Raw genomic sequence first — 27079 nt, 5'->3', positions numbered from 1 at the left:
TTAATTTAAGATACCTAATATTTTCATAATTTTTTTTTGTTAAAATTTTGATTGCTTGTTATAATTTATTTTATTTATTTATTTATTTTTTTTTTGTTGTTCCTCTCAATTGTTAAATATTTATTTTTAAAAATATAATTTATTTTATTTTTTTTTTTTATTATTTTCCTTAATAAAGTTATAAAAATTGTTTAAATGACTCTAAAATTTTTTTCATTTTTTCTTAATTTTTTTTCTTATTTATTTTATTTGCTTAATTTATTATAGAGAATTATTCTATTCGTTTTTGTTTAGTATCATAATGAAAAAATTATTTTTTTCTTTTTTCATATTTTTATATATTTTTTCTTAAATTTATAAGAGTAATTGTTTTATATGAAAACTTTAAAAAAAATAGAAATTTTTAATGAGAATAAATGGAAAAGTGTAAAGTAAAATTATCCTTAATTTCTGTATTAGTCTGGTAATTTTAAAGCATTTTCTCTAATATTTAAAAATGAGTTTTAATAAAACATGCTTTAAATAAAGTCACAAAAAAAAAAAAAAAATTAAATAAATATTATTAAATATTTTCTACTAATGAAATAGGGGAATTAATTTATTTCTGTTTTTTACTTTAATGTTTTTTTTTTTAAATACAAAAATTAGTATATTAAAAGATATTATTTCATATTTTTTTTAGCTTTTTAGTTTTTATTACATTTTATAAAAGATATAGATATGATTTTTATCGAAAATATGATGAACAAAAAATATTACTATACTCGGAAGTATAAAAATAATATAAGTTCAATGAAATAGTATATTGTCTTGAAAATTTTTTTTTTTTTAAATAGGAAGCTTTTTATTTTTCCTTTTACGATGATTTAATAAAAGCTAATACTTATAAAGAAGGGCTAAATTTATTAATGTAAAAAAAAAAATAATATAAATGAAAAACTAAAAATGTATATTGCTAAAATTCTTTACATTACTACTATACTAAGTTAAAAACATATGTATTAGGATATTGTATAAATTTTTCTAAACTATTTAATTCTTCATATAGAAAAGATAACAGGAGTGAATACCCTGATACAATAAATGCAGTTAAGCGTTTTAACATTTACCCTGGTAAAAAAAAAAAAAAAAATTAAAAAGATTATATTAAAACAATTTTTATTTTTTTTTATGTAGAGATTATACTTGGAACCATATGGAGAATATTAAATTTAAAATCATTTTTTACCACACCTTTTAATTTTTATTCATATGCTGGTAAATAATTTTTATAATCAGAAATAAGAAACATATAAATACATAAGTGTCATCAATAATATTTTATATTTTTATATTTATTATTTATTAACACAAATAATTATTTTTTATTTTAGCAATTCTATCACAGGCTGCAAGTGTTAGTGTATTATTTTTTTTTTCAGTTTATATAGGTTATTAAAAAGAAAAATCTTATTTCTGCTGAAAAGCATTCTTTAAATTTTATTTTTTTATTTTCTTTTTAAATATTATTCTTAATATTTTTATTTTAGGAAAATCATATTTTAGTGGGATAATATTTCTAATGCTTTTTTTCTCTTGTTTTCGTGAAAAATTTATAATAAGGCTATCAGGTGATATACAATAAATAATTTTTTTTTATAATTAAATTTAATACAAAAATATATAAATTTCTATATTTTTTTATAATTACTATATTTTTATTTTTTTTTTTCTTATTATATTTTTTTTTCCTAAGCTTTTTCTTTGAGAGAAAATTTCGCATCTGTTTATATGTGGTGTAATATCCTACTATTATATATAATTCTTAAGGAAAAACATGTAATAAATTTTAAATAAAAGTATATAAAACTTTAACAAAAATTATTAAATTATTTTACATGAAAAAAAAAAAGAAAAAAGAAAAAAAATAAATAAAATGGGTAGAAGAAATGAAAGATATATACAAAATAGAATAAAACATATATCTAAAAATAAATAAATAAATATATATAATAGAACAATATTAACGAAATTGTTTTTGTAAAAACAATTAAGAAATTTATATAATTTTTATTTATATATGTCTATTTTTTTTTTTTTTTTTTTTTTTAGAACTCGTTTTTTAAATACCTATGTTTATTTTTCTCTTCTTTTTATTTTTTTATTTTTTGGCAATTTTCTGTTTTTGCTTCATTAACACATATAATTGCTTTATTTATAGTTGAATTACTGGAATATAAAATATCAAAAAAATTAAATTACATATTACTAACATTTTTTTCTTCATATATTTTATCAGTAATAGTAACCTTTTTCCCAAGATATTTATTATATACATATTTTCCTTTTGTTCTTATTGCCATTATTGTCACGAATATTCTATTTAATAATTTATATGAAAAAAAAAAAGTGAATTCTGATGAAAACTGTGAAAATAATTTAGATTATCTGAATAAGGATAAGTGTGAGGATCCTAATTTAGATAAAAAAGTAAGAAATAGAAAAAAATATAAGGATGGTGAAGAAATAAAAAATGTGATAAATAGTGAAAATGAAAAAAGTGATACAGATAATTTAATAAAAAGAAGATATAACTTACTACAAAAAGTTAAGACCATATTAAGAAAAGGATTAACATCTTTATTTATATTTTTTATTTTAAGGTTGTTAGTAATTCATCAAGAAAAAGATGATTCACATGTGTTAACTTTATTAAAAGTACGTTTAAATCTAGCTAATCATAATTTTGATAGTATGATATACAGTTTAGGTACTGAATTTAATCCTTTTGCGAAATTTATGTTTAAAATGTTAAAAGATTCGGCTTTATATGATTATATAATTTTATCCAGTATTATTGTTTTAATTTATAACATAAATTATCTTACATATACATATAGAGGGAGAAAAAAATTTTTTAATTATGAAATATTAGAATCTCAATTTATTTTTTTGATAATTCAACTTTTATTTTATGTATTATTAATGGTAATCATATCTAGACTCCGTGTTTTAGCTTTACCTTTATTGTGCTTATTTGGTAGCTTAGTGGGGTCACCATCCGTTTTAAGTGATCTTTATTCATTTACAAAAATAAATTTTTCCTGTTCAAGGTAAAATAATAATATTATTAAATAAAAAGAAAATTAAAATACTTTACTTTTATAATATATGAATAACTGTTCATTAGATATAAATATACAAAGATACTTTTTTATTTTTTTTATTTTATTAATATATGATAGTTTATATGTTTGTAACAATATGTTGTCTCATAATATTTTGTATTTTCATAATACAATTTCTCACGATTATCAAATCATTTTATTTTTCTTTATCAGGTCAAGTAAATTTGGATTATCAAAAATAGTGATTTATACCTTCTGTCTTTTAGGGTGTTTTTATCCCTTTATGAAATATTTCCCAAAATATGAATATTTAAATATGTTAGAGAATGAACCACTAAATTTACATAAAAATATAGATTTAATTAATTGGCTGAAAAAAAATGTTAAAGAAAATGAGCCCATAATGGCAGATATACCTACATCCAGTTTTTTAAGATCAAGTACAAATTTTAAATTAATATTACATCCACAATATGAAGATGCAAGCTTACGTAAAAGGATTCAAGATTTTTACATGTTGTCAGCTTGCCTTCCATTTAGTGATGCGAAAAGATATTTTTATGAAAAATATAAAATTAGATATTTTGTTAGTAGTATTTATAGATGTGCATCTTCAGGAAGCGATATCAATATTTTTTCAATTTCTGATAAAGTCGATTCTAATTATGCTAAATGTAATAATAAGAATAGTATGAGATTTTGTAGTCGTATACTATATGATAATAAAAATTATAAAACACTTTTTCGTAATGGAAAATATAGTGTTATATATTTTAATCCTGAAATAATAGAAGATAATTCTCCATACGAAATGTTTAATCAATTAAAATATTCAGATATAAAATATTATGAACCATGGATAAATGAATGTAAAAGAACGGATGACAAATGTGCCCTGCATATAGCTGAAGTTGCTAGATCTACTTTAGATTTGCTAGGATATCGTATGATATCTTCAACTTTATATAAATATGTTGAAAATAATTATCTTGATAAAGATGTTGATCTAATTTATCATTTAGGAGAATATTATGATTTTGATTTAAAAGATACAAAGAAAGCAAATGAACTATATAGAAAAGCTGTTGATCTTATAATAAAAGATAAAGATGATTTAAGTAGTTACATAACTGGTCAAGTCCCTTTTGTTTCTTTACCTAGAAAAATATTCATTATATCATCATACATTTATTTTTTAGTAGAGTTAAAATTATATAAAAATGAGGAGGACTTATTTATATTATATAAAAATATAAATGATTTCGTAGAAACAATTCTATTTGCATTAGATAATGGATATTATTATGAAAAATTAAAATTGGATGTATCAAATGAAAAGGAAAAAATAGTAAAAAGATATATATATGAAAAAGATTTGGATACACTGGTTGAACTTTTGTGCCATAATTCAACATATATATATCAAAGTAGAAAAGAAAATCCCCAATATGTATATATATATAAAAATTTATGGAATTTAATAAAAAGAATATCTTATTTAAATGAATGTGTAATACAAAATTTTCATATATTTGAGAAAAGACAAATAAATTTTTTAGATTATTTAAAATTTTTTTACGTTTATCGTTAATAAAAAGTTCAAATTTAAAAATAAAACAAGAAAATATATATATTAATTTTTACTAAAAAATAAAACTTTGCAATAACACTTGGGTGTTAATATATAATTTTTATTTTAATAAAAATATAAGGAATAATATGCCAACCACTACAACTGCTACAACAATCCATACACCTAAAATAAAATGAAATAATAATAATTTTTTTTTTTTATATTAGTTATAAAATTATATTTTTTTATTAATAGAAATAATATTTATGATTTTTATTTTTTTTTTTTATATTAAATATGAATTAATTCTATTTAATCAAAAAGTATATGTATATTATGTACCTGTCCATTTTAAACCATACATAATAGATGCTGTTGCAGCTCCAAATTTTTCGTTTATAGTAACCCAATCTACATATGTTCTATTTTCAGTTACTGGAGGTAAATAAGGATCTTTATTTGGTTCATCTCTTCCATTACCAACAGGAGATATTTCAGCTTCTGATTTTGTTAAAATAAATCCCTCTATTTCAACATTTCCTCTTATCTTATTTTTGTGAGCTGGATGCTTACAAGATAGCCAAAATCTAAAAAAAAAAAATTATTTGAATGATAAAATATTGTTCACATATATATATATATATAATTTATTTTATACCGAGGAATGTGATAGAAACCTTTTTTTTTTCTTGCTCTATAAAAGTGTGCAGATAAGTCTAAAGTTGCTTCACCTATTGGTTCATTAGAAGATAAAAGAGCATAATTATGAATTTGTACTTTAATATTTGTTGCATTTGTTGGAATTTTTATATTATAAACAAATCTCCAATTAAATGTTCCTTTTCCATCTTTGCTATTATAATGTGTATCTGTATCTCTACTATCTTCAGTGTCATCATCAGTATATATACAACGCACAAATAGACTAATCGTAGAATTATTATCCATTGCTGCATTGCTAACTTTCCATATAACAAGTCTTAATTGATAATCATCAGGTTCATTAGAACATAATATCTTAACTGGATTTAATTGGGCAAATTCCTCAGTGAATATTTCAAACCAGCATCTTAGGGACCCATGAGAAATTGTGCTATTTTCTAATTTTAAAGATCTTAATTCTATAGGCATAGCATCATCAATCATTAATTGTCTTATTTTTTGATTAAAATATCTATCTTCCATGTCAATATACGTATAACCTATAATTTCATCAGATAAAGATCCTTGATTCATAATACAAACTTGTACAATCGATTCATCTGGAAAGGAACATAATAACTGATAGCATCTATTAAATTCTGGTTTATATCCTTGCTTTTTTGTGTGCCCAGTATCTTTAATATTATGAGATAACCCACCAGGTATATTAGTTACTTCATTACTGTTTTTAATCCATATATATGTAGTTATATCGGTTGCACCAGATGAAGGATTTAGGCCTCTTGCTTGAATAATATATGCTCTGACTACTAAATTTCTTGTTAATTTATATTCACTTACTAAATCATCACATTTTTTCATCATTTCCTTCTTTAAATTCATTGTTTTCTCATCATAAACATTGCATATATATTTTAAATAGCCAACAGCTTCAGGTATTCCCGAATCTGTGCATCTGAAGATTGTTGCTCTTAAATATGGTAAATCATCAACATTCATATCGACTTCATATTCATATAGCATTTCGTCTCTTTGAATTTCTTCTTGTTCATCTTCATCGGCTAAAGATAGTTGAAAATTTAACATTTCTTCATTAAATCCATATATGGTTCTATGTTGTTTACATACATTTTTTGCTTTATCATCATTTTTTCCCTTAAAAAAATTAATATCTCTTAATTTTGTTTTTTTATCACCTGTATTATTTTCGCATATGCTTTCTTGTTCCTCAATATTTGTATAAACATCATCTGTACATTCATTTGCTTTGAAACGTACATGCTCTAATGTTTCCTCAATACGTACATTTGCAAAATCAGGATCATTATATGGTACATACTCATTATTTGTATATTTCTTCCAATTTTTTTTTCTTTTTTTTCTAAGATCATTAGTATTGTCATCTTTATTTCCGTCCTTTTTTTTACTATTTTTCTTAGACTTTTTCTTTTCAGTGTCCTGATTTTTTTCATTAACTTCTTTATTAATTTTTTCTTCTTCATCTTCTTCAGGATATTCTGGATTTTCTTCTAAAACGTTCAATGTTAAATCATTAAATTCGTGATTATCTTCTTCTTGCCCTTGGAGTTCAAAATTTTCATTGGACAATTTCTTTGACAAAATTGAACTTTTTTTATATATTAATGCACTGTTATAAGATTTTCTTGCTTTTTCTGCATCTTCTATTAAAACTTCTTCAAGTAAGTGCATCTTGAATAATTCAACACATTCATTCTTTTCATATTGGTCAAGCCATGGGAGTAGTGGATTTAAAGTAATATAAGCAGTTCCAATTAAAAGATTATTATTTGTTGCATTTACAGAATATGTGTTATTGCCACCTGCCCCTGTAAATCCATTATTTAATACTCTATCTTCAACTCTAACTTCTAAAAAACTATGATGCTGCATTCTCTTAGGTAGAGCAACATCTAATGAAAAATATTTTAAAAAGTTCCAATTTCCTTCTTTTCCTGATATCACTTTATTAGTCGTTTCATGCCAAAGAAATTGAGATGTATCATCGACATCTCTACCAAAACAAACTGTTACGGATGGATCTTTTAAGGGTTTAAACATTCTTATACCAATTAAAAATAAGGATACATGACCAGGCAAGGTGGATGGCCTAATATCATCATAAAATGGATATGTGTCATCTAGAACTTTTTCTCTTGGTACCAATTCAAAAGCAACAAGCAACTTCGCTTTGCATTTTTTATATTGAGAAGATTTTAAATTAATCCAAATAGGAGATTTTTTCCATTCTACAGGAACTTTCATTATAGGATATGTGCAAGAACCTAACAAAATATCATCATTATATAAAAAGGATTTATTAACAGATAATGCTTCTATAGATATATCAGGGGCTAAATTTAAATTGGTAGGTAAAATAACTTCTACCTCATAAGCTTCGTAATAATTAGGGTTAAGAGTATGCAAAATAGTGCTTGTTTTAATAGTTTGTCCAGCTAGTTCTACTTTAATATAAGGATCAGGGAAAGCATCATATCCTTTTGCAGGAAAATGTAACCCTTCGTATATTAAGGCACGGAAAAAATAACGGGATAGTTTATATTCTAATCTTTGTGGTCTTTTTTTATAGGATTGAAATGGTATCAAATTTGCAAAAAAGGATATGTTATATTCATGTGCATTGGTTTCTATATTTTTCATCATAAACCATTTGGGCTTATTTTCATTATGTAATAAATACTTGTATGGTATACGTACATAACTTTTTAATTTATAATTGTTCAAAAGTTCCACATCATTAAAAACATCTTCGACTCCTTTATTGATGGAACTCATTTTATCTAGTCCATGAAGTTTATTTATATCAGCAGAATCGTAATCATTACTCATAACACTATTGTAAATATTTCTTCTATTAGTAATCCAGTCGGTCATAGCTAAATTTGATTTAACATATATATATAAAAAAATATCGTAAATTTGTTCATTGTTATTCTGTGGTAAAAATATCCGAAATTCATCGATTCTTCCTGCATTTTCATTTAACACATAAGAACCTACTTCATTAGGTAGTAAAGGAGGAGTCTTTAATTTATGTGGTCCTAAACCACATACACAAATAATACTATCTCCATTAGCATCACAATTATTATTATAATTACCTTTTTCATTGATATTATCATAAATAACTGCTTTATTATTACGAACGGATAATATTTCATAAATGTCGGCACAAAAAATATATTCTTTATTAGGAGGATCTGGTTCTACCCTGGCTGACTTAATACAGATAGGACCAGGTGAATGTGTTTTGGTAGCATTAACACTTAAAAAAATTCTACCTCCATATAAATAAGATTCTCTTAAACTATCATCAGTGAACATATTTTGTACTTTTGTTACACCTAATATATCATTGATGTTAATTCCTTGAGTAGCATTTTTAAAAAACTTTTCAGCTGTTGCTGAGAAAAGATAGTTTCCTATGGTATTAGTAGCAATGGCTGTATTGGGGTTTGTAGTTACTCCCACATTTTGTGTATGCACACTGCTCCTTGCAATTATTTGATTTTGAGGATTATAATAAATATTAAACCACCTTGGCAATAATTCTCTTTTTAATATTTCAAAAAAATCTAAAAGTATACTAAAAATAACTACTCCATTATGTTCTCCATTTATAAGTTCAATGATAATATTATTGTCGTAACATGGTGTACAAGTTGGTAGATGCACACTTAAATTCCAGACAGGATTTGGATCATTTCTTATAACTTTAGTACATTCTTCGAATCCATTATGAGAGACTTTTACATATGGTTCTAAAACATTTGAAAATAAGGAACTGCTACTCATTAATTCAATGTCTTGTCCCCTAAAAATATTGATACATAAATCATAATGAGTAATATGAATATCTAAACCCTTATTTGTACATATTTCTTCATTAATATTTGTTTTTACGCTGTCATTAACAATTGGTATAGAGTCACCTGGACCATATACTCCTACAGATATTAATAGGAACCCTACATCATCTGATGGCAAATCTGGGTTCCTTAATTTAACCCATATTCTATATAACCAATGCTGAATTTTTGAATATACATAATTTAAACTAAAAGAGCATTTACCTATCAATGCACTTTGAATTGTGTATTTATGCAAAACACATACATCAACACTTGTTCTTTGAAAATGATAATCTGTTAAGTCCATAGAAAAATTAAACGAAGTGTTATATACAACATTTACTGCTTGATTTTTTTTTGGTGTACTTTTCTTTTCATCGTTTACTGTTACTTCAACATACGGATTAGGTATTATTTCTTTTTCATTCGCGCTTTCACGAAAACTTAAATCTTTTACTTCATGGATATCTACTTTTATATTATATTGAGTTTTTTTAGCTATGTTCATTTTTTTGAATCATACTAAATATATTTCATAATATAAAAACGAAGGAATTTATATGCATATTTAATTTTATAATAAATCTAAAAGAACATTTTAAATTATATTGAGTCAATTTTGTAATAATTTTTCTGATTTTGTTATTTTATTTATTTATATAAAAATACAAAAAAAAGTGATTATGTTTAAAAATCCTAATTTTTAATTTTTTTATGAAATTTGGGAAATAATCTTTTAGTTTTAAAAATTTTTTTTTTTTTGATATATAAAATAGTTGGTGTAGATGTAGACAAAATATAAAAGATTCGTAAAAATATTTGAAAAATAAAAAAATATAAAATTATAAAAAAAAAAATTCATAGAAATCGTTTAAAGGGAGAATTAATCAAAATATTTTTTGAAATTTTACAACATTTTTTTTTTTATTATTACAAATTGTAACTTTGTATATTTACAGATAAAAAAAAAAAACATGTATGCATATATATACATTTAAATACAAATATATTTATATATACACATAAAAAGGAAATAAATGTAGAATGAAATATCAAAATTATTCTAAAAAATAATAAAATATAATTACTTAAAAATATGTATTATACTTATTTCACCTTTTATATTTCAGTGGATATATTACAATATACCAAAAAAAAAAAAGAAAATGTGAAATACTTTAAGTATAAAAAAATTGACCTTTATAATTTTTTAAAAATATTTTTATTTAAAATCAAGACAAAAATATATATATATATAACATGAAAAACAAAAAGATATATTACTATAAAAGTTATATCATAGAAAATATGGTTTAAAATTAAAGGAAAAAGAATTAACGTGTTAAATATCGTATTTCTTATTGAAAAATAATGATGTAGATAGTGATATAAAAGTAAATAAAAATTGATATATATTATATAAAAAAATGTAAGATTAATATTATTCAAAATATTATTTATTCTAATGTTCTTGTTTTTTTTAATAATCATGAATTTTCAAATTTCACGTAAAATTTTTATTTAAATTGTGTTTTCTTTAATTAGAAAAAAGATGCACACATTTTTTTTTTGTTTCAAAAAATCTTTATTTACAAATTTATTATAACAAAAAAAATAAAATAAAATAAAATAAAAAAAAGATATATGTCTAAAGATAAATAAAATTATTTCTGTTTTAAAATATGTTACAAAATATTATTACTAAATTAATATATTTTGTCTTTTAATATTCTTATTTCTTCCAATATATATATATATATATATATATATTAGTATTTTGAAATGTAATAAAAAAAAAAAATAAAAATGCAATTATATAAATTTTTTTTATATAAATTAACATAAAATTTAAATGGATATAAAATTTTAATATTTATATTGCAATATTTCTCTCTATAGATATTGTAAATAAAATATATGCAAATTTTTCAGAAGACTAAAAAAAGATAATTTTATATAAAATTCTGTTAAACATATAACATTACATGAAAAGGACAAATGTAATAAAAAAAATAAAATAAAAATAAATACTATAAGAAATATGATATTTAAAAAAAAAATGAAAAATAGTTATTTAGGATGTATGGGCATTTTATTTACAGAGAGATATAATTTATAAGATTATGATAAAAAAAAAAAAGGATATTTATATTTTTTTCTTACCTAAAATATATATATATAAATATATATATACAGATATGTATTTATTTGTTACAGTTGGATCAACAAAATTTGATGAATTAATTGAATTTATCGACAATGAAGAATTTCATTTTTTTTTAAAAAAAAAGGGATTTGAATATATGACTATACAGATAGGAAATGGTACATATGTACCTAAATTAATATATAAAAATAAAGAAGATAATAATTTCTTAAAAAAGGTAAACTATTTTACATTTAAAAACAGTTTGGATGATTTTTATGAAAGAGCTGATTTAATTTTAAGTCATGCAGGTGCAGGAACAACAATTGAATGTTTAAGAAAAAAAAAAAAAATATTGATTGTTGTTAATACAAATTTAATGAATAATCATCAAATGGAATTTGCTGAATATATGTATTCTTGCAACTATTTAGAAATGTGTAAAGATTTAAATACTTTAAAAGACAATATACACATATGTTTAAAAAAAAAATATAAGATACTCCCAAAACCTAACGTTCAAAATTTTTTACAAGATTTAAAAGTTTTAATGAATAAATAAAACATTGAGTACCTATTTCTTTTTTAATAGATGGATAGAAATTCAAGTAAGTATAACATAGTGATACCCGTATTTAATAAAAACAACAGAAGTAATATTAATAATAAAGAAAAAAAAAATATATTGTCTATATTGCTGTGTTATATTAAAAAATAAACAAAATTTATATTAAATCAAATAACATATAACATTATTAGGAATAATAATTATGATAAAAAAAAATATATATTAAATAATGTTACAGGTAAAAATTAAATAATTAAAAAAAAAAAACGATAATTTAAACAAAACAAGCAAAACATTTTTTAAAAAATATTAAAAAAAAAAGAAAAAAAGGTTAAAATTTCTGTGATATAATAAATAAGAATAATAAACAATAATTTAAAATTTAATACAAAATAATTAAAAAATGAGATACAGATTAATAAAAACAACGTAATACTAAAAGAAAATTATGATATAAGAAAAAAAAGAAAATGAAAAAAAATTAATATTTTTTAAAATCCAAATTAAATATATATTTTTTATGTGAATATTCTTAAAAAATGGAAAGTTCTCTTATTTTACTATAATTTTACTTTTTATATTATTATTTTAATATTTTGCATTACTTATTTTTTACTATTTCTTTTAAGTAATTTTTCTTATTTTTTATTTTTATGCCAATATTTATAAATGTTCCTTAACATCGCTTCATTGTTCCATCTTTTTTCATCATAATCATACTATTTTTTTTTTTTTCTTTTCTTTTTTTTTTTTTATTTTTTTTTTTTGTCTTAAGTTTTCTAATTCTTCTGCATTTCAACATTAATATTAATAAATATTCAATTTTATATAATTTTTCCTGTAGCTTTTTTTCACCCTCTGCTTAAGATTTTTGCTGTACTCATTTGTACATTTTAGAATATTGATTATTAATTTTTATTTTATTCTATTTTTTTCCTTATTTTTCAATATTTTGTTCTTCATTTGTATATTCATATTTATAAATATTTTTTTTTTCATCTTTTTTTTTTCCTGGATCCTCTTCATCCTCATCATTAGTCATCTTTGATGCTTTGATAATGGCTGTTTCTAAAAGTTTAGTAGCATCAATTTCATTAGCATCATTTATATTTTTTTGAATTTTTGACCATTTTTGCATTAGTTTTCCTAAAATCTTCATACCTTCAGCTCTTTTTAATCTAGTTTCTAAATCTACTCCTTCATCTCGAATAACTTTATCAGCAGCCTGTCTAACAGTCGATTCTATATCCCATAAAACTAGCGTTAGTACATTTTTTATGATAACTCCTAATGCTTTATTTTCTTCTTTGTCTATTAAAGGGATATGATCATTACTGGTATTATTATTATTATCAATATTAGTATTCCCATCACCGTTATTATTATCTTTATTATTATTATTAATATTATTAATATTTTTATTGTTTTCTTTTTTTTCTTTGATCGAGTTCATTTTTTCGTTGTTTAATGAAAAATCTTTAATAGTAACGACAGTGTTAATCATAGATTTTGCTGCGCAAAACGTATTTCCTATTGTTCTACTAGCTGCTTGAATATTTGCTACTGTAGCACCTACACCCCATAAGGTTGTTACTTCAGCTATATAAGAAGTAGAAACATTTTCATATGTCCATCCTATTGATTCTAAAATAGAACTAGAAAAAGATGAATCTAGTAATCCCTTAATTTCTTTTTCCATTTTATCATTCCACCTATTATCACCATCTACATATGGTTGTAATCTTGTTCTTAATAAAAGGGCTAGTTCTACTTCTCTTTTTTTTTGTTCAATTTCCATTTCATTCATCATTACTTCATTTGATGATCGTACATCTTCAATAGACATGTTCCCTTCAAATGCTAGCTGAACAAAAAAGGCGATTCTTAAAGTTCCTGTGTAATCAGATAACTCTTCTGAACTGAACAGCATCATAAAAAAAATAGATGGATCAATTAAAATCATATCTTTTGTAGCATTTAAACCATATTTATTATATTTCATTCTTCTCTCTTCATCACCTAGAACCTGATATGCTTCATTTATTTTTTGAAATTTCATTTTTGCTTCAGGATCATTCGAATTTTTATCAGGATGATACTTTAATGCTAATTTATAGTAACTAGTTTTAATTTCACTTAATTTTGAGTTAGGACTTACATTCAGTATATCATAGTATGTTGTATCGACACATAGATTAGAAGCATCAGAAGATGAGAATTCATTCATGTGAGTATTATCAGCACCTATTTTTATCACATTACTTTTTTTTGAAGTTTTTTTTGACAATATTTCTTTTGCTTCCTTATCTAAATAATACCCTTTTTTATAATCATTATAAATTTGAGTATCATAACTTGGTATCCAATTTGATATACCTAACTGATTGAAAAAGTTATTATCTTTATTTTTTTTATCTTCATATTTACTACTCTCCGTATCTTTACTGATTTTATTTTTAGTGCTATTATTTTGTTTATCATTTTGATTTTCCTTTTCTTCTGGTTTATACTTTCTAACACATTTTATTTTATTTTCATCTTTTTGCAACAAATCATTTTTTTTTATTTTTTCATTTTTATTATCACTAGAATTATTAAACCAATTTAAATATTCATTAAAAAAACTCCAACTTGACATTTTTTTCAAAAGAAATATATATATATATATATTTTTTTATTTACAAAAATAAGCAAACATATAAAAAAAAAAAAATTCGTTTTTTAAATATAAAAAAATATATATATATTTTTAAATAGTTTTACATGTTAATCATTTAATGTTAACAATTATGTATTTTTTAATTATATTCCTTTCATGTTCTATGAGAAAAATAAAGAGATATTGTTCTAATATTTTCTTTTAAAAAATATAAAGATTTCAAATATTTATGTCAAATATATGTATGTATAACAAATTATATGTTTTTTTACTTCACTAAAGTATAGTTTTTTATTTAAATTTTGTAACATTTTATTTTACATATATGTACATAAATTATAAAATAAAATAGTATAATTTAATTTATGTTTTTTAAAAATAGGATGAAATATTGAAATAATCATATACACATATATTAATATATATATATAAAATGTATATAGCTCAAATTATTTTTTTTACACTGGTATTTTTGAAGTAAAATTTTTTAAGAAATCATATAGTATACATAACAGAAGCTTAAAAAAATAATAATAAAATAAAAATTTAATAAAATAAAAAAGGAAAATAAAAAGTTAGCAAAAAAAAAAAAAAAAAGAAATGAATAAGTAAAAATAAGAAAATGTAAAATTGTAAATAATTGTAAAATTAATTAAACACACTAATTTTAAGGAAATGTTAAAAAAAAAAAATTTGTTTTTGTTCAAATTTTAGTAAAAATTCTAGCGTAACACAGAAAAAAAAAAAAAAGTTAAAATGTTATTAAAGATAAAAATTAATATAAATATATTATTTTAATCTTATATTTTTTTTTTTTTTTTATATGTATATATATATATATATATGAGGTGAAAAAAAAAAAAAAAAAAAAAAAAATAAATATAAATATAAATATAAAATATAAAATTATCTATTAATTTACATAAATTATTTCCATATTATATTTTTAAAAATGTGCATGTTTATATATGGAATATATATTTTTTCTTTTACATTTTTAATAATTATTTAAAAAAAATAGAATCGATTGTGTAATTTATATAATTTTAAAGATATATTATAAAGTTAAAAAATCCGTCTTATATATTTTTATTTTATCAGATGATTTAAAATAAAAATACAAGTTTCAGTGGTATTTTAAAATTATATATACAACTTCTAATTTTTATGGTAAAATATAGAAAGACAATGATTCTTTGTTATATATTTCTTATTTATAAAAACTTTAAAAAAAAAAAAAAAAATTAACAAGAAAGTACAGAAATATTATGAAAAGCTTAAAAATATAAGATTTTGCAAAAATATTAAAAATGAGAAAAAAAATAAGTAAATTTATAATATTATATATACTATATATAAAAGATTTTATTTAGTTTCTTTTTTCTTTTTAATTTTTTAAATTAAACAATATGGATTATTTTTGTATAAATTTTTTTTTAACGAACAACTGACAAACTTCTTGATTTTAACATTCTGTTTTTTATTTTAGTGGCTAATGAATCAACAGTGATGTTATTTAAATTTTTATAGTCATTATTTGATATAAAACTCATTATATTTTTTTTCGTATCTTTTTTTTCTGAATATTTTATATTAAATTTTTCTGTATTAATTTTATCGTAAGATGTAGATGGTATAATAGGTTCTTTCATTGAGTAATTTCTATTTATTTTTTCATTTAAAATATTTGATTTTTTTTGATTTAAATTACTTATGAGATCATTTTCATTTGATATATGGACATTTATATCATTTTCTCTATTAATAATTTTGTTGTGTGAAAAATTCTTAGTGTTATTTTGATCATCTTGAATATTAGAACCTGTTTTATTGTAAAAAGTAGTTTTATTATCGTTGAATTCTTTGGCTTGTTCTATTTGTGAATTTTTTTTTTTACAATTTTGTGTTTTCGAAGGATTATTTGTATAATCTATTAATTCTTTCGTGTAAAATTGTTTAGAACTTTTCATGTGATTATTTGATTCAAGTAATGTTTCTTCATAATTTTTTTTTTCATTAAAGGATAAACTGTTTTTTATAAATGATATGCTCTTTTCTAATTTATTTTCGTTTATTTGATAACATTTTGTTTCCTCTTTGCTTTTCATATTATCATTTATATATTGATTGTGTATATTTACGTCTTTTTGTGAAATATTTTTTGAATTAGATAAATTATATGAATTTGAAATATCTTTTGATTTAAATGGGATATGAGAACTCTGTTCATGATTCTTTAGAGTATTTCCCTTTTCAATGTTTTCTGCATATTCATTTTTTTCTCTTCGAAAAAGAGAATTGTTATTTTTTACTATATTTTCATTTTTTCGTTGTTTATCTATTTCTTCATCAAATTTAAAAGAGGCTAAATTACAAAAATTAGAAGAGTTATAACTATTAATAGGATTAGTATTTAACGTATTAAAAAGAAATTCATTAATTTTTAAATAATTTTTATTTAATATTTTTAATTTATTATGATAATTATTTGCCTCTTTTTTCCAATATTCACATTCATTTTTTAGTTTAACAATATCATTTCTTAATTGTTCAATCATATATTTTTTTTTTTCTTCTTTTATTATTTGCTCATTTATAATATCATTTACAATGTTTCTTAAAATAGTATATTTTTCATCTTTTTCTTTATTTAAATTATTTATGATATGATTATTATCACCATTAGCATATATAAGAAATAATGGAGTGTTATTAAGGTCGCAATAATCTTTTATCTTCTTAACTTTTTCAATTTCCATATTACTTTTATTATTTTTTATGTAATCAGAGTTTTTCTTATTTTTTTCCTCATATATTTCATTATCTGTAACTTTTAAATTATTAATATTACTATTATGATTATAGTCATTTTTATAATTATCATTTCCTAACTTTTTAAAAAAATTTTCTTTATTTTGAGACTTTATATAAATCAATTGTTTTCTTTTGCTTTTTATTTTTTTGCAATCACTAGCCATGATTAATGTTGAACTTGTTAACTGAATAATACAAGTATATAAAGACAAATAATATATAATATATATATATATTATATATATATATATATATAAATTTTATTTAACAATTTTATTTTATTGCTAATTTGCATGAAAAATTAAATAAAATTTTGAAGTATTGTTTTAATATATTTTATATACTATTATATTTATTACACTCTTTTGGCTTAATTTAGGATTAAAGCAAAAAATCATGGAAACACCACATGTTTTCTGAATGTAATTAAAAAGAACTTTACATAAGACACTTTGTCTTTTATCTGATTCATCTAAATTGCCCATCTAAAAAAAAAATTTTTAGGTAAATAAGAAAAATTTCTAATAATTTAAAATTTTTATATTCATCATGTATATATAAATTAAATACTTGCATTTTTCTCAACATTTTATTGAGAGAAGTCAGGGACGAATTTAAAATTTTACTTGATGATTTATCATTTTTATTTCTGCTAAATCCTTCTCTTTCACATCCAACTAAATCAACTAATGTTAAAACTCCATAGTAATCTCTAATTGTTTCAACACCATTATTAATAGTTGATTCAGAAATGTTTACAAAAAATTGAATAATTGCATGAGATCTGCTTGATCTGATAAGATATTAAAAATTTTTTAAAATGATTTTATCTTAATAAATTTATACATTTTTATCTTTTTTTTTTTTTTTTTATTAGGACCTCATATTTTGAGAAGTAGCTTCAACATTTCTTAAAAGGCAAGCAGTATCAATAAGTTTTTTTGCCATTTCATAATTTTTGATATTAACAACTTTATAAGAATATTTGATAGTTTTGAGATAGTATTCTTCTGTATAAAATTCTATATTCTTTTCATTTAAGTTTGATATAAGATCAATTAAAGTATCCCCTAATATTTCATATATACTTAAATAAATAGTTTTTCTTTTAGTTTTCGTATTATGCAATTTATATAAATAATGAATAAAATAATATATTATACCATATTCTTTATTTGAACCAAATAAGGTATATGTTTTACCACTACCTGTTTGCCCATATGTAATTATCGTTTCTTTAAATCCATTGCATACATTATTAATTATAAAATGGCCACCTATTTTATTAAAGATAGTTTTATTATCATCATTTTGATCAAAGACTATATCAAAATTATATTTTTCTATTTCAAAATCTTTATCAAAATATAAAACAGTTTTATCATTAGGATCTGTATGTAATGTTGACTTTTCATTATTATCTAATTTTCTAATTCTAACTACAACATTTTCTAATTTTTTTTCGTTTTTTCCAATGTTTTCGTTTTTCTTTAATTCGTTATTTAACTCATTTTCATTTTTTTTACCTGATATATATGAAGAAAAATCACATTTAATATAAAAAAAAGAGAAAAAAAGAAATTCTCAGAAATAAGACATTCTTTTCTTATTTATAATATAGTTTATATCAAACTTTAATTTTAGAATATTTTTTTTATCTAATTTAAATATAATTTTTATCTACTAATAATATCATTTAAATATAGATTTTATCAAATTTTAGTTTTAATTTAGTCTTAGCCTACTACTAATTGTTATCTAATTTAGTTTTATATATATATATAAAAAAAAAAATATATATATAATTTTACATAAATAAATATTTTAAGAAAATATAATAAAGTTTTGCTAAAATTATCTTAAAAAAAAAAAATATAAAAAATTAAAAATCCTTTCATAATTCTTAAATTTTTTTTTTTCTTTCTTCTAACTCGATGAATGCTTTGATAAAGCTACTGATTCACTGTAAGATCTTCTATGCATTTCAAATAAAATAAAAAGATTATTTTTTAAAGAAGTATGTTATAAAATAAAATAATTTTATCTTTAGACCTAAATGTGTTCAAATAAATTTTTTAATTCCCTTTTTTTTTTTCTTTATAAATTTTTTAAAAGTATTTTATCAAAATGAATTTGTATGAATTATGATACCTATTTCCGAGAAAAAATTTACATTTTTTTTTTTAGGAAAAGAAAAAATTTCACTAAAATTCATTATCATTATTATTTATTAATTTTCATATTATTGTTTTCTCTTCTTTTTCTTTTTTTTTTTTTTTTATCAATTTATTAAAATATTGTTTTAGTGTATATATAAACAATTATTTCTTTAAATATTTTATAATTTTTTTTTTTTATTTGTACAAATATTTGTTTTTTTAAAATATATGCTTATTCTTTAATAATAATATTATAAATTAAAAATAGTTTAATATTTAATAAACATTAATTTTATTAAAATACTTTTAAAAAACTTCATATGATTTTAATGTTAAGAAGTGAAAAAAAAAAAAAATAAATTTAAATATATTATTTTAATAAAAAGTTTTTCTTAAAACAATTTTGATTTTCTATTTCAAACAAAAGGTTAAAATTATATTTTTTTTTTCATTTTCTTTTAACATTGTACGAAAAATATCATTTTTAATAAAATTATTTAAAGCTTCAAAATTTTCAAGTATATATTTAAAAAATAAATATATATTTAATTTTTAATTCTCAAGGACAAGTTTTATAGGATAAAAAAATATTATTCTTATTTAAGTATTCTTTATAAAGTTAATGAAATATTAAATAAAATATGAATCATAAAAAAAGAAAATTCTTTTCTTCAAAATAATCGAAAATTATATTACTGTTTTCTGCTTGATTTTTATATTTAATATAAATTATATTATAATACTTTTTTTTTTTTATTTTTTGTATTTTTTTGATTTGCAATATATTTGAAATGATTAGAATACTTAAAAATTTTAAGTAATTTTTATTATTGAGTAATATTGGTTTGCTCATAAAATAAAATAATAATAACAGCAATAATTAATTGTTCTATGAGATGAAAAGTAGCAATGATTTTACAAATGAATTTGACAATAACGAAAATTTTGAAAATTTGAAATCGATAATAGAAAATAGTAAAAAAAGCGGAAATGATGACTTAAAAAGTTGTGAATTAGAAAAAAATGATGAAATAAAAGATAGTGAAATAGAAAAAGTTGAAATAAAATATGATTTTAATGAAAATTCTAAAAATAGCAATAATTTAATTTTTTTTATGAATAAAGATTCATCTGAAATAAAGGACCCTAATATAAATGAAAATGATGCAAATAAATATGAATATTCATCATATGCAAAAAGCAAAAAATGCCAGAAAGAAGAAGAAAAAGATCAAGAAAAAAAAAATGAAATAAATAAAAAATCATTTTTACTAGTAAGTGATAAAGATCGTTACGAGTTTTTGAAATATAGAAATTATTTTTTTATAGAAAATAAAAATAACTTAGATATATATTTTGAGGCAAAAAATGTATTAAAAAATACAAATCCTTCTTTATTATATTTGTTAAAAAATATTTCTTTATTATCTCATGTTATATATTTCTATGATACTAAAGAACAAAAATTATTAACATCTAATGATATAGAGAATGTAAATAATATATTATATAAAAATGAAGACAATTATTCTGATAATTACAGTGTTGTCTATAACTGTTTAATTTTTTTATTGGAAATAATTAAGTTAAGTTCTCATACAGGTGTTAAAAATTTTGTCTATTATCATCTTTTAAGAAATTTCAACAAAATTCAAATGCTTTTTTTTGATGATTTTTGTTTTAAAAAAATAAAAAATAGAGAAAATTTTTATGTAATTAGAAAAAATGAGGCAATATTTATTAATGATTATATAATATTAAACATTATAAAAATATTGAATCAAGAAAATAAGTTGATAAGAATATATGGATTAAAATTATGTTTTATTTTTATTAAAAAAGTTAGTCAATGCAATTACTTAATTAATCTTATTCTAAATATAATTTTTCAGGAGATAAACTTTGATGAATTTTGCTATGCTTTTTATATTTTTATTGAATTAATTAATTTTTTGAGTCATGATATTATCTATCATATTGTTAAAAAGTTTTATAATAGTTTAGTAAATCAGGATAAAAGAGATATTAATTTTTATTTAAACTATATAAAGGAAAAAAAATTAACTAAAAATGAATCAAATACACCTTTTCAAAAACCGGGTGGTGATGAGTTTCAAGAAGAAAAACAAAAACATATTTACGAAAAAGAGGATATTCATTATTTAGAAAGAAAAAATGAAAATCAATCGAATCAAGTTTTTTATTCCATGAAGGAATATAATAGTAATATAAATGGTATATCTGAGAATAATCAAAATAAATTAAAAACAACAAATAAACGTTTTACAAATGAAATAAAGGATCAAAAGAATTTTTTTACAAAGAATAGTATAAGCAATAATAATGTTAATATTAAAAATAATATAAATTTTGAAAAGAGTAAAGAATATAAAAAAAAAAAGCAGATAAAAAAAAAAAATATGTTAAATATTTTAAATAATCATTTTTTATATGCCAAATGTATTTTTTTAAGTAAAATTGCGGATAAATTGAATAGCTTCGTTCCATATGTAAGTTATTTTTTATTCAAGAAATTATGGGGATTAATAAACAATTTTTTTGAAATTGATTATCTACAGAGCGATGAAAATATAATTATAAATATTTTAGATAACTATTTTCATAGTACTACGTTATTAAGTTGTAAAAACATGTGCTTAACCAATTTACAAATTATTATAATTAAATTTTTATTAAATGCATATCATACCAACATAATGAAAAAAAGAAATATATATTATTTTGCGTTGAGAAGTTTATTATTTTTAATTAAGAAAAAAAAAATTTTTGTTTCTATATATAATTTGGGATCAGAAAAAAAAGATACTGTAAACAATTATTTTTTTGTTAAGTATTTTTCCTTTATATCTACTATTCAATATTACGAGTTATTAAATTGGTTAAATTATTTGCAATTAAATAACAACCTTTCATTATTAGTATTCATTAAAATAGTATATAAATTTTTTAAAATTAAAAACAATATTCATAAAAATTTTATAGAAAATAATAATACTTCACCAAAAGATAGCACAAATAATAAATATAATACAAATAAAATTAATATAGATAAAGATAATATTAAAGATGATTTCTTTAATTTAAGTAAAATATATTTTGATTCATTTATAAACAAATTTTTAAGCATTTTGAAAGAAAAAAATTTAAATGCTAAAGGATTTAATAATAAACAGCAAAATGAAAATAAATATATAACTGTAAATAATAAGAAAATATATCAACCTATTTCTATAAATAATGAAAACATTAATATAATAGAGAATGAAGATGGGATAGGAAAATTAAATTGCAAAGAAGAAAGAGACATTAACATAAAAAGAGAATATTCATCTGTTGATGAAAATAAAGATAGTAGTTTAAATGAAGATCAAAAAGGAAACTTTAATTTTACTATAAGCATTAGTGATGAAGCTAATGAAAATGAAAAGAAAAAGAAATCAGGTGATAATACAAATGATAATAATAGTAAAAAAGAAAATATTGATTTATTTTTTGAAAATTTTATTCATTTAGCAAAAGAAAGAGAAAAAAATAATGATATTAATATAAAAAAATTAAATATAACTTTGAATATAAAAAAAAAAAAAAAAACAAAAAATTGTAGAGAAAATAATAAAAGCTACATAAATAAGTATATTAATAAAAAAAAAAAAAAAAAAAAAAACTATTGTTTATCAAAAAATAAAGTTGGTTATAGTAACAAGGATAACAATACATATGATAATAATAATAATAATATTATAGCCAATAATAATAATAATAAAAGTGATAATGTTAGTAATAACTATGGCAATATGAATAATATTAATAATAACGATAAATATGTAAATAATAGTAATAATGATAATAATGACAATAATAAATATATTAATAACAATATTGATGATAATAACAAAATTACTAATGTTAATAATAACAATAAAAATTGCAATTATAATATTTTTAATGGTCCCAATCATATAGATAATGCTTATAATCAAAATGATATATATAAAAATAATTACAAGTATAGTAATATTTATAATAAAATTAATAATACAAAAGGTGATGTAAATAAAAAAATTTATAATATTTCTTCTAATAATTCAATAGAAGATGAAAATTCAAGAAGTGATGTTATAAGCGAAATAAGTAATGAAAATTGTTTTTCAAAAAATAACATGGATGATTTAATAATTGAAAATGAAAGAGAAAACATAAAGAATGCAAACAAAAATTGCATATTTTATTGTTATAGTATTTTAAAAAAAAATAAAATAAAGTTATATAACTTAATTAGTGAAGATAATTTAGATTCTGATATTTTTGAAGACACCTTATTTGTTAAGTTTAAAAAAGAACTTTTAAAAAAAGAAAAACAATATATTAGAATGGATGGAAAGCATCATTTTAGTGAATTTTCTAATCAGACAAGCACATTAAGAAAAAATATATCAGATGATTTTATTTTGAAAAGAATTATCTTCATAAAAATTTTATTTTTTTTGTATAAAAATAGTTATATTATATTAATTAAATTAAAAATACTAAAAACATTGTCCATACTGTCTGACTATTTAATATACGAAGAAGATATAGAGAATTTTTTAAGAATAATTAATTATTTTATTGTAAATTTTTTAAATAATAAAAAAATGTTAAATACAAATGCTTTTTCTTATAACAATTATGATTACCAAAAAAATATATTATCTGAAACAAATCAAATAGAACGTGGAGATATTATTAATAATAATAATACTATTTATTTAAATACCAAAGAGAAAACAAAAATAAAGAAAAATAATTTTAATGGGAATTTTTTTTACAATACCGATTCTTCAAGAAGTGGAAGTATAATTATATCTTCAGATTCTTCTTTAAATAAAGAAACAAATTTTGATATTTATATAAATGATATATTTAATAGTAAATATAACATTATAAACAGCGAAAAAGAATGTTCATATTATAATCAAAATATATTAAAAAAGTACATACGCATATATTTATTAGACATAATGAATAAGTTATTTCATTACAAAAATAATCTTATTTTAAATTCTCTTTTTCATATATTTTATAGTAATAACTTTATTCTCTTTTTTGATTTATTCCTTATTTCAAATAAAGAAAAAGCAATTGAAATTTTAAATGAGCATTTTTTTTATTTAACAAATAAAAAAAGTAATGATAGAAGTAATAATTTAATTGAAAATGATACTGATAATAATTTTGATAGAAAAGAGGAAGTTGGTAAAATAATCCATTACAGTAACATTAATAACAATTTTGATAATTTTTATTTAATAAAAAAAAGAAAGTTTTTTCAATTTTTTCAATTTGATCAAATTAGTTACAGAAATGTAAAACTTCTTTTTTATTTTTCTTTTTTTAATTTTGTTAAAGATAGAAACATCATGAATGGATTCAGAAAAAAAGTTATAATTTTTTTGAACATCCTAAATAACATTTTTTATTTTAAGAGAAAAAAAAAAATACAGTGTTTTTTAAAAAGAAAGAAGAAAAGGAATAAAATAATTTATAATAATAAAAAAAAAGAAAATGACGTTCAAATGGATAAAAATGAACTTTCATTACGGTATTCTCATTTTTCAGAACTTATTTCTTATAATAATAATAATTTATTAGATGAAAAAAATAATATATTATTTTTTAATAAATTAAGTAATAATTCTAATTGTTCCGTTTCTTCTTCCGACTCTTCTACTTCATCACAAACAACATCGTCTCTGTCACAGTCACCTTCATCTAATTCTTATGTTGAATCAGTAGCTTCATCATATAGTGATTCCATTTCATCTATATCAAATAAGTCAATAAAAAATAAACTAAAAGAAATATACCAAAATTTAAGTAACGAAGAAAAAAATTCATATCAAAAAGTTAAAGTAAAAAATTTGAGAAGAGATGAAAACTCTTATTTTTATTTATATAAAATTGGGTTATACTGTATTACTTCAGGTTTTTATAAATATGCTCATAAAATATTTGAAAAATTGTACTTGTTAATAACAAATAGAGATATAAAATTGTGGTGCAGATGTTTAGTAAATTACTGTAATTTTTATTATGTAAAAAAACAAAAAAACAATAATAAAAAATATTATAATCCTATAAGTCTTTTAAATATATCTGAACAATGTGTAAAACAAATGTTAAATTATAAAGATAATTTTTTTCATATGATTATATTTTTAGAAATAAAAATTAACTTATATAAAACAATTGAAAATTTGATTATTCTTATAAGTGATATAAAAGATGAAATAAATTTTACTATTAAATATTTTTCATATAATATTGAAAAATTTATTTCTTCATTAAAAAATATAATGATAGCTATATTAATATTTTTAAATTTTAAATATATATTTTCTACTTTATCAAAAAAAATATTAATCATTTATATTATTTTAATTAAATCATTGTTTATTTTATGTAACTTTTTGAAAAAAAAAATTATTCCTTATTTATTTTTAAATTCTTCTTTTTTAGTAAACATTTTTATTGATGAATATTCAGAAGAAAAGGAAAGTGAATATGAATGTATTAGTGAAAATGAGTTATCAGGTAACTTAGATTATGGAATTTCTAATTTTATAAGATTTTATCTTCAAAAAAAAAAAGAAAAAAAATTAAGAAAGAGTGTTTTTTCAAAGGAAGTGAAAAATACAGAAGGAAAATTATTTAATGAAATTTTTGATTATATAATAGCAATGTTGAAAATAAAAACAGAGGATTTTTTTTTTTATGAATATATTCAAAGTTTAAATGATATTTATCGAAATTTATTTAAAGACAATATTATAAATAAAAAAAAAATTATAAATTTTATATATATATATTTATTAGTTATATATAAAATTAATTATCCAACTCCTCCTCGTGTTTTATCATCAGTACCATTTCCCTTTATATCGAGCTCTACTTATATATATAAATCAGTAATATAATTTTTATTTTTTTTAATATATTTTGAAAAACCCTAATTTTTTGAGTATACTTTATTTTAATTTTTTTTTTAATATAAAATTTCTTTTATAGAAAAGAGGAAAAGGATTTTATGAGGTAGAATCAGTAAAATGTATAGGTCAGTTAAAAAATGCAAAGGTAATAAAAAAAAAAAAAATACAATAAAATATTTCATAAGTAATAATAAGTTTACACATGAAATATATATATATATATATTTTCTTTTTTAAAGAAAAAAGTAATAAAGGATTTTTATTATTGTAATATAAAATTAATTCTAAAAAATAAAATTGTAAGAGATATAAATATAAGAAGCCAAGGTATTCATATTTCATATACTTTTCATATGAAAATAGAAGATGATGATTTAAAATATTTTAATATTTTTTTAATACCACTTGATAAATATAAAAAATTACTTGGACAAGCAAAACCAACTGCTTTTTTTTTTAAATATATTTAAAATGAAGAAATGTATTTTTAAAATTAATACATATATATTTT

At 19.5% G+C, this 27079-nt stretch overlaps 6 protein-coding genes across 6 annotated transcripts; 3 read left to right on the top strand and 3 right to left on the bottom strand.

Moving 5' to 3' along the window:
- Window positions 1-416: 416 nt before the first annotated feature.
- On the top strand, window positions 417-4698 carry PRELSG_0111900 (conserved Plasmodium membrane protein, unknown function; the record flags this gene model as incomplete). Its single annotated transcript, XM_028679189.1, has 10 exons — window positions 417-463; window positions 683-770; window positions 837-910; window positions 1049-1113; window positions 1177-1257; window positions 1374-1430; window positions 1530-1610; window positions 1736-1818; window positions 2092-3092; window positions 3321-4698. The coding sequence occupies 10 exons, from the start codon at window positions 417-419 to the stop codon at window positions 4696-4698; spliced, it is 2955 nt and encodes a 984-aa protein (XP_028531479.1).
- A 100-nt stretch (window positions 4699-4798) lies between these two features.
- PRELSG_0111800 (ferlin, putative) lies at window positions 4799-9741 on the bottom strand (the record flags this gene model as incomplete). Its single annotated transcript, XM_028679178.1, has 3 exons — window positions 4799-4863; window positions 5023-5267; window positions 5339-9741. 3 exons carry the CDS (start codon window positions 9739-9741, stop codon window positions 4799-4801), a joined length of 4713 nt encoding a protein of 1570 aa, XP_028531478.1.
- A 1690-nt stretch (window positions 9742-11431) lies between these two features.
- PRELSG_0111700 (glycosyltransferase family 28 protein, putative) lies at window positions 11432-11941 on the top strand (the record flags this gene model as incomplete). Its single annotated transcript, XM_028679167.1, has 1 exon — window positions 11432-11941. The coding sequence occupies one exon, from the start codon at window positions 11432-11434 to the stop codon at window positions 11939-11941; it is 510 nt and encodes a 169-aa protein (XP_028531477.1).
- Window positions 11942-12884: 943 nt separating this feature from the next.
- On the bottom strand, window positions 12885-14585 carry PRELSG_0111600 (DnaJ protein, putative; the record flags this gene model as incomplete). The annotated part of the gene is made up of 1 exon (XM_028679156.1): window positions 12885-14585. One exon carries the CDS (start codon window positions 14583-14585, stop codon window positions 12885-12887), a length of 1701 nt encoding a protein of 566 aa, XP_028531476.1.
- Window positions 14586-16042: 1457 nt separating this feature from the next.
- PRELSG_0111500 (kinesin-like protein, putative) lies at window positions 16043-19403 on the bottom strand (the record flags this gene model as incomplete). Its single annotated transcript, XM_028679145.1, has 5 exons — window positions 16043-17605; window positions 17780-17905; window positions 17991-18213; window positions 18301-18946; window positions 19352-19403. 5 exons carry the CDS (start codon window positions 19401-19403, stop codon window positions 16043-16045), a joined length of 2610 nt encoding a protein of 869 aa, XP_028531475.1.
- A 1072-nt stretch (window positions 19404-20475) lies between these two features.
- PRELSG_0111400 (conserved Plasmodium membrane protein, unknown function) lies at window positions 20476-27038 on the top strand (the record flags this gene model as incomplete). The annotated part of the gene is made up of 3 exons (XM_028679134.1): window positions 20476-26547; window positions 26648-26713; window positions 26808-27038. The coding sequence occupies 3 exons, from the start codon at window positions 20476-20478 to the stop codon at window positions 27036-27038; spliced, it is 6369 nt and encodes a 2122-aa protein (XP_028531474.1).
- Between the last annotated feature and the right edge of the window lie 41 nt (window positions 27039-27079).

Source organism: Plasmodium relictum (genome assembly GCF_900005765.1).
Source record: "Plasmodium relictum strain SGS1 genome assembly, chromosome: 1".
NCBI classification, from domain to species: Eukaryota; Apicomplexa; class Aconoidasida; order Haemosporida; family Plasmodiidae; genus Plasmodium; species Plasmodium relictum.
The sequence above is the reverse complement of the archived record's forward strand: the minus strand, read 5'-3'. Positions and strand labels throughout refer to the sequence as shown.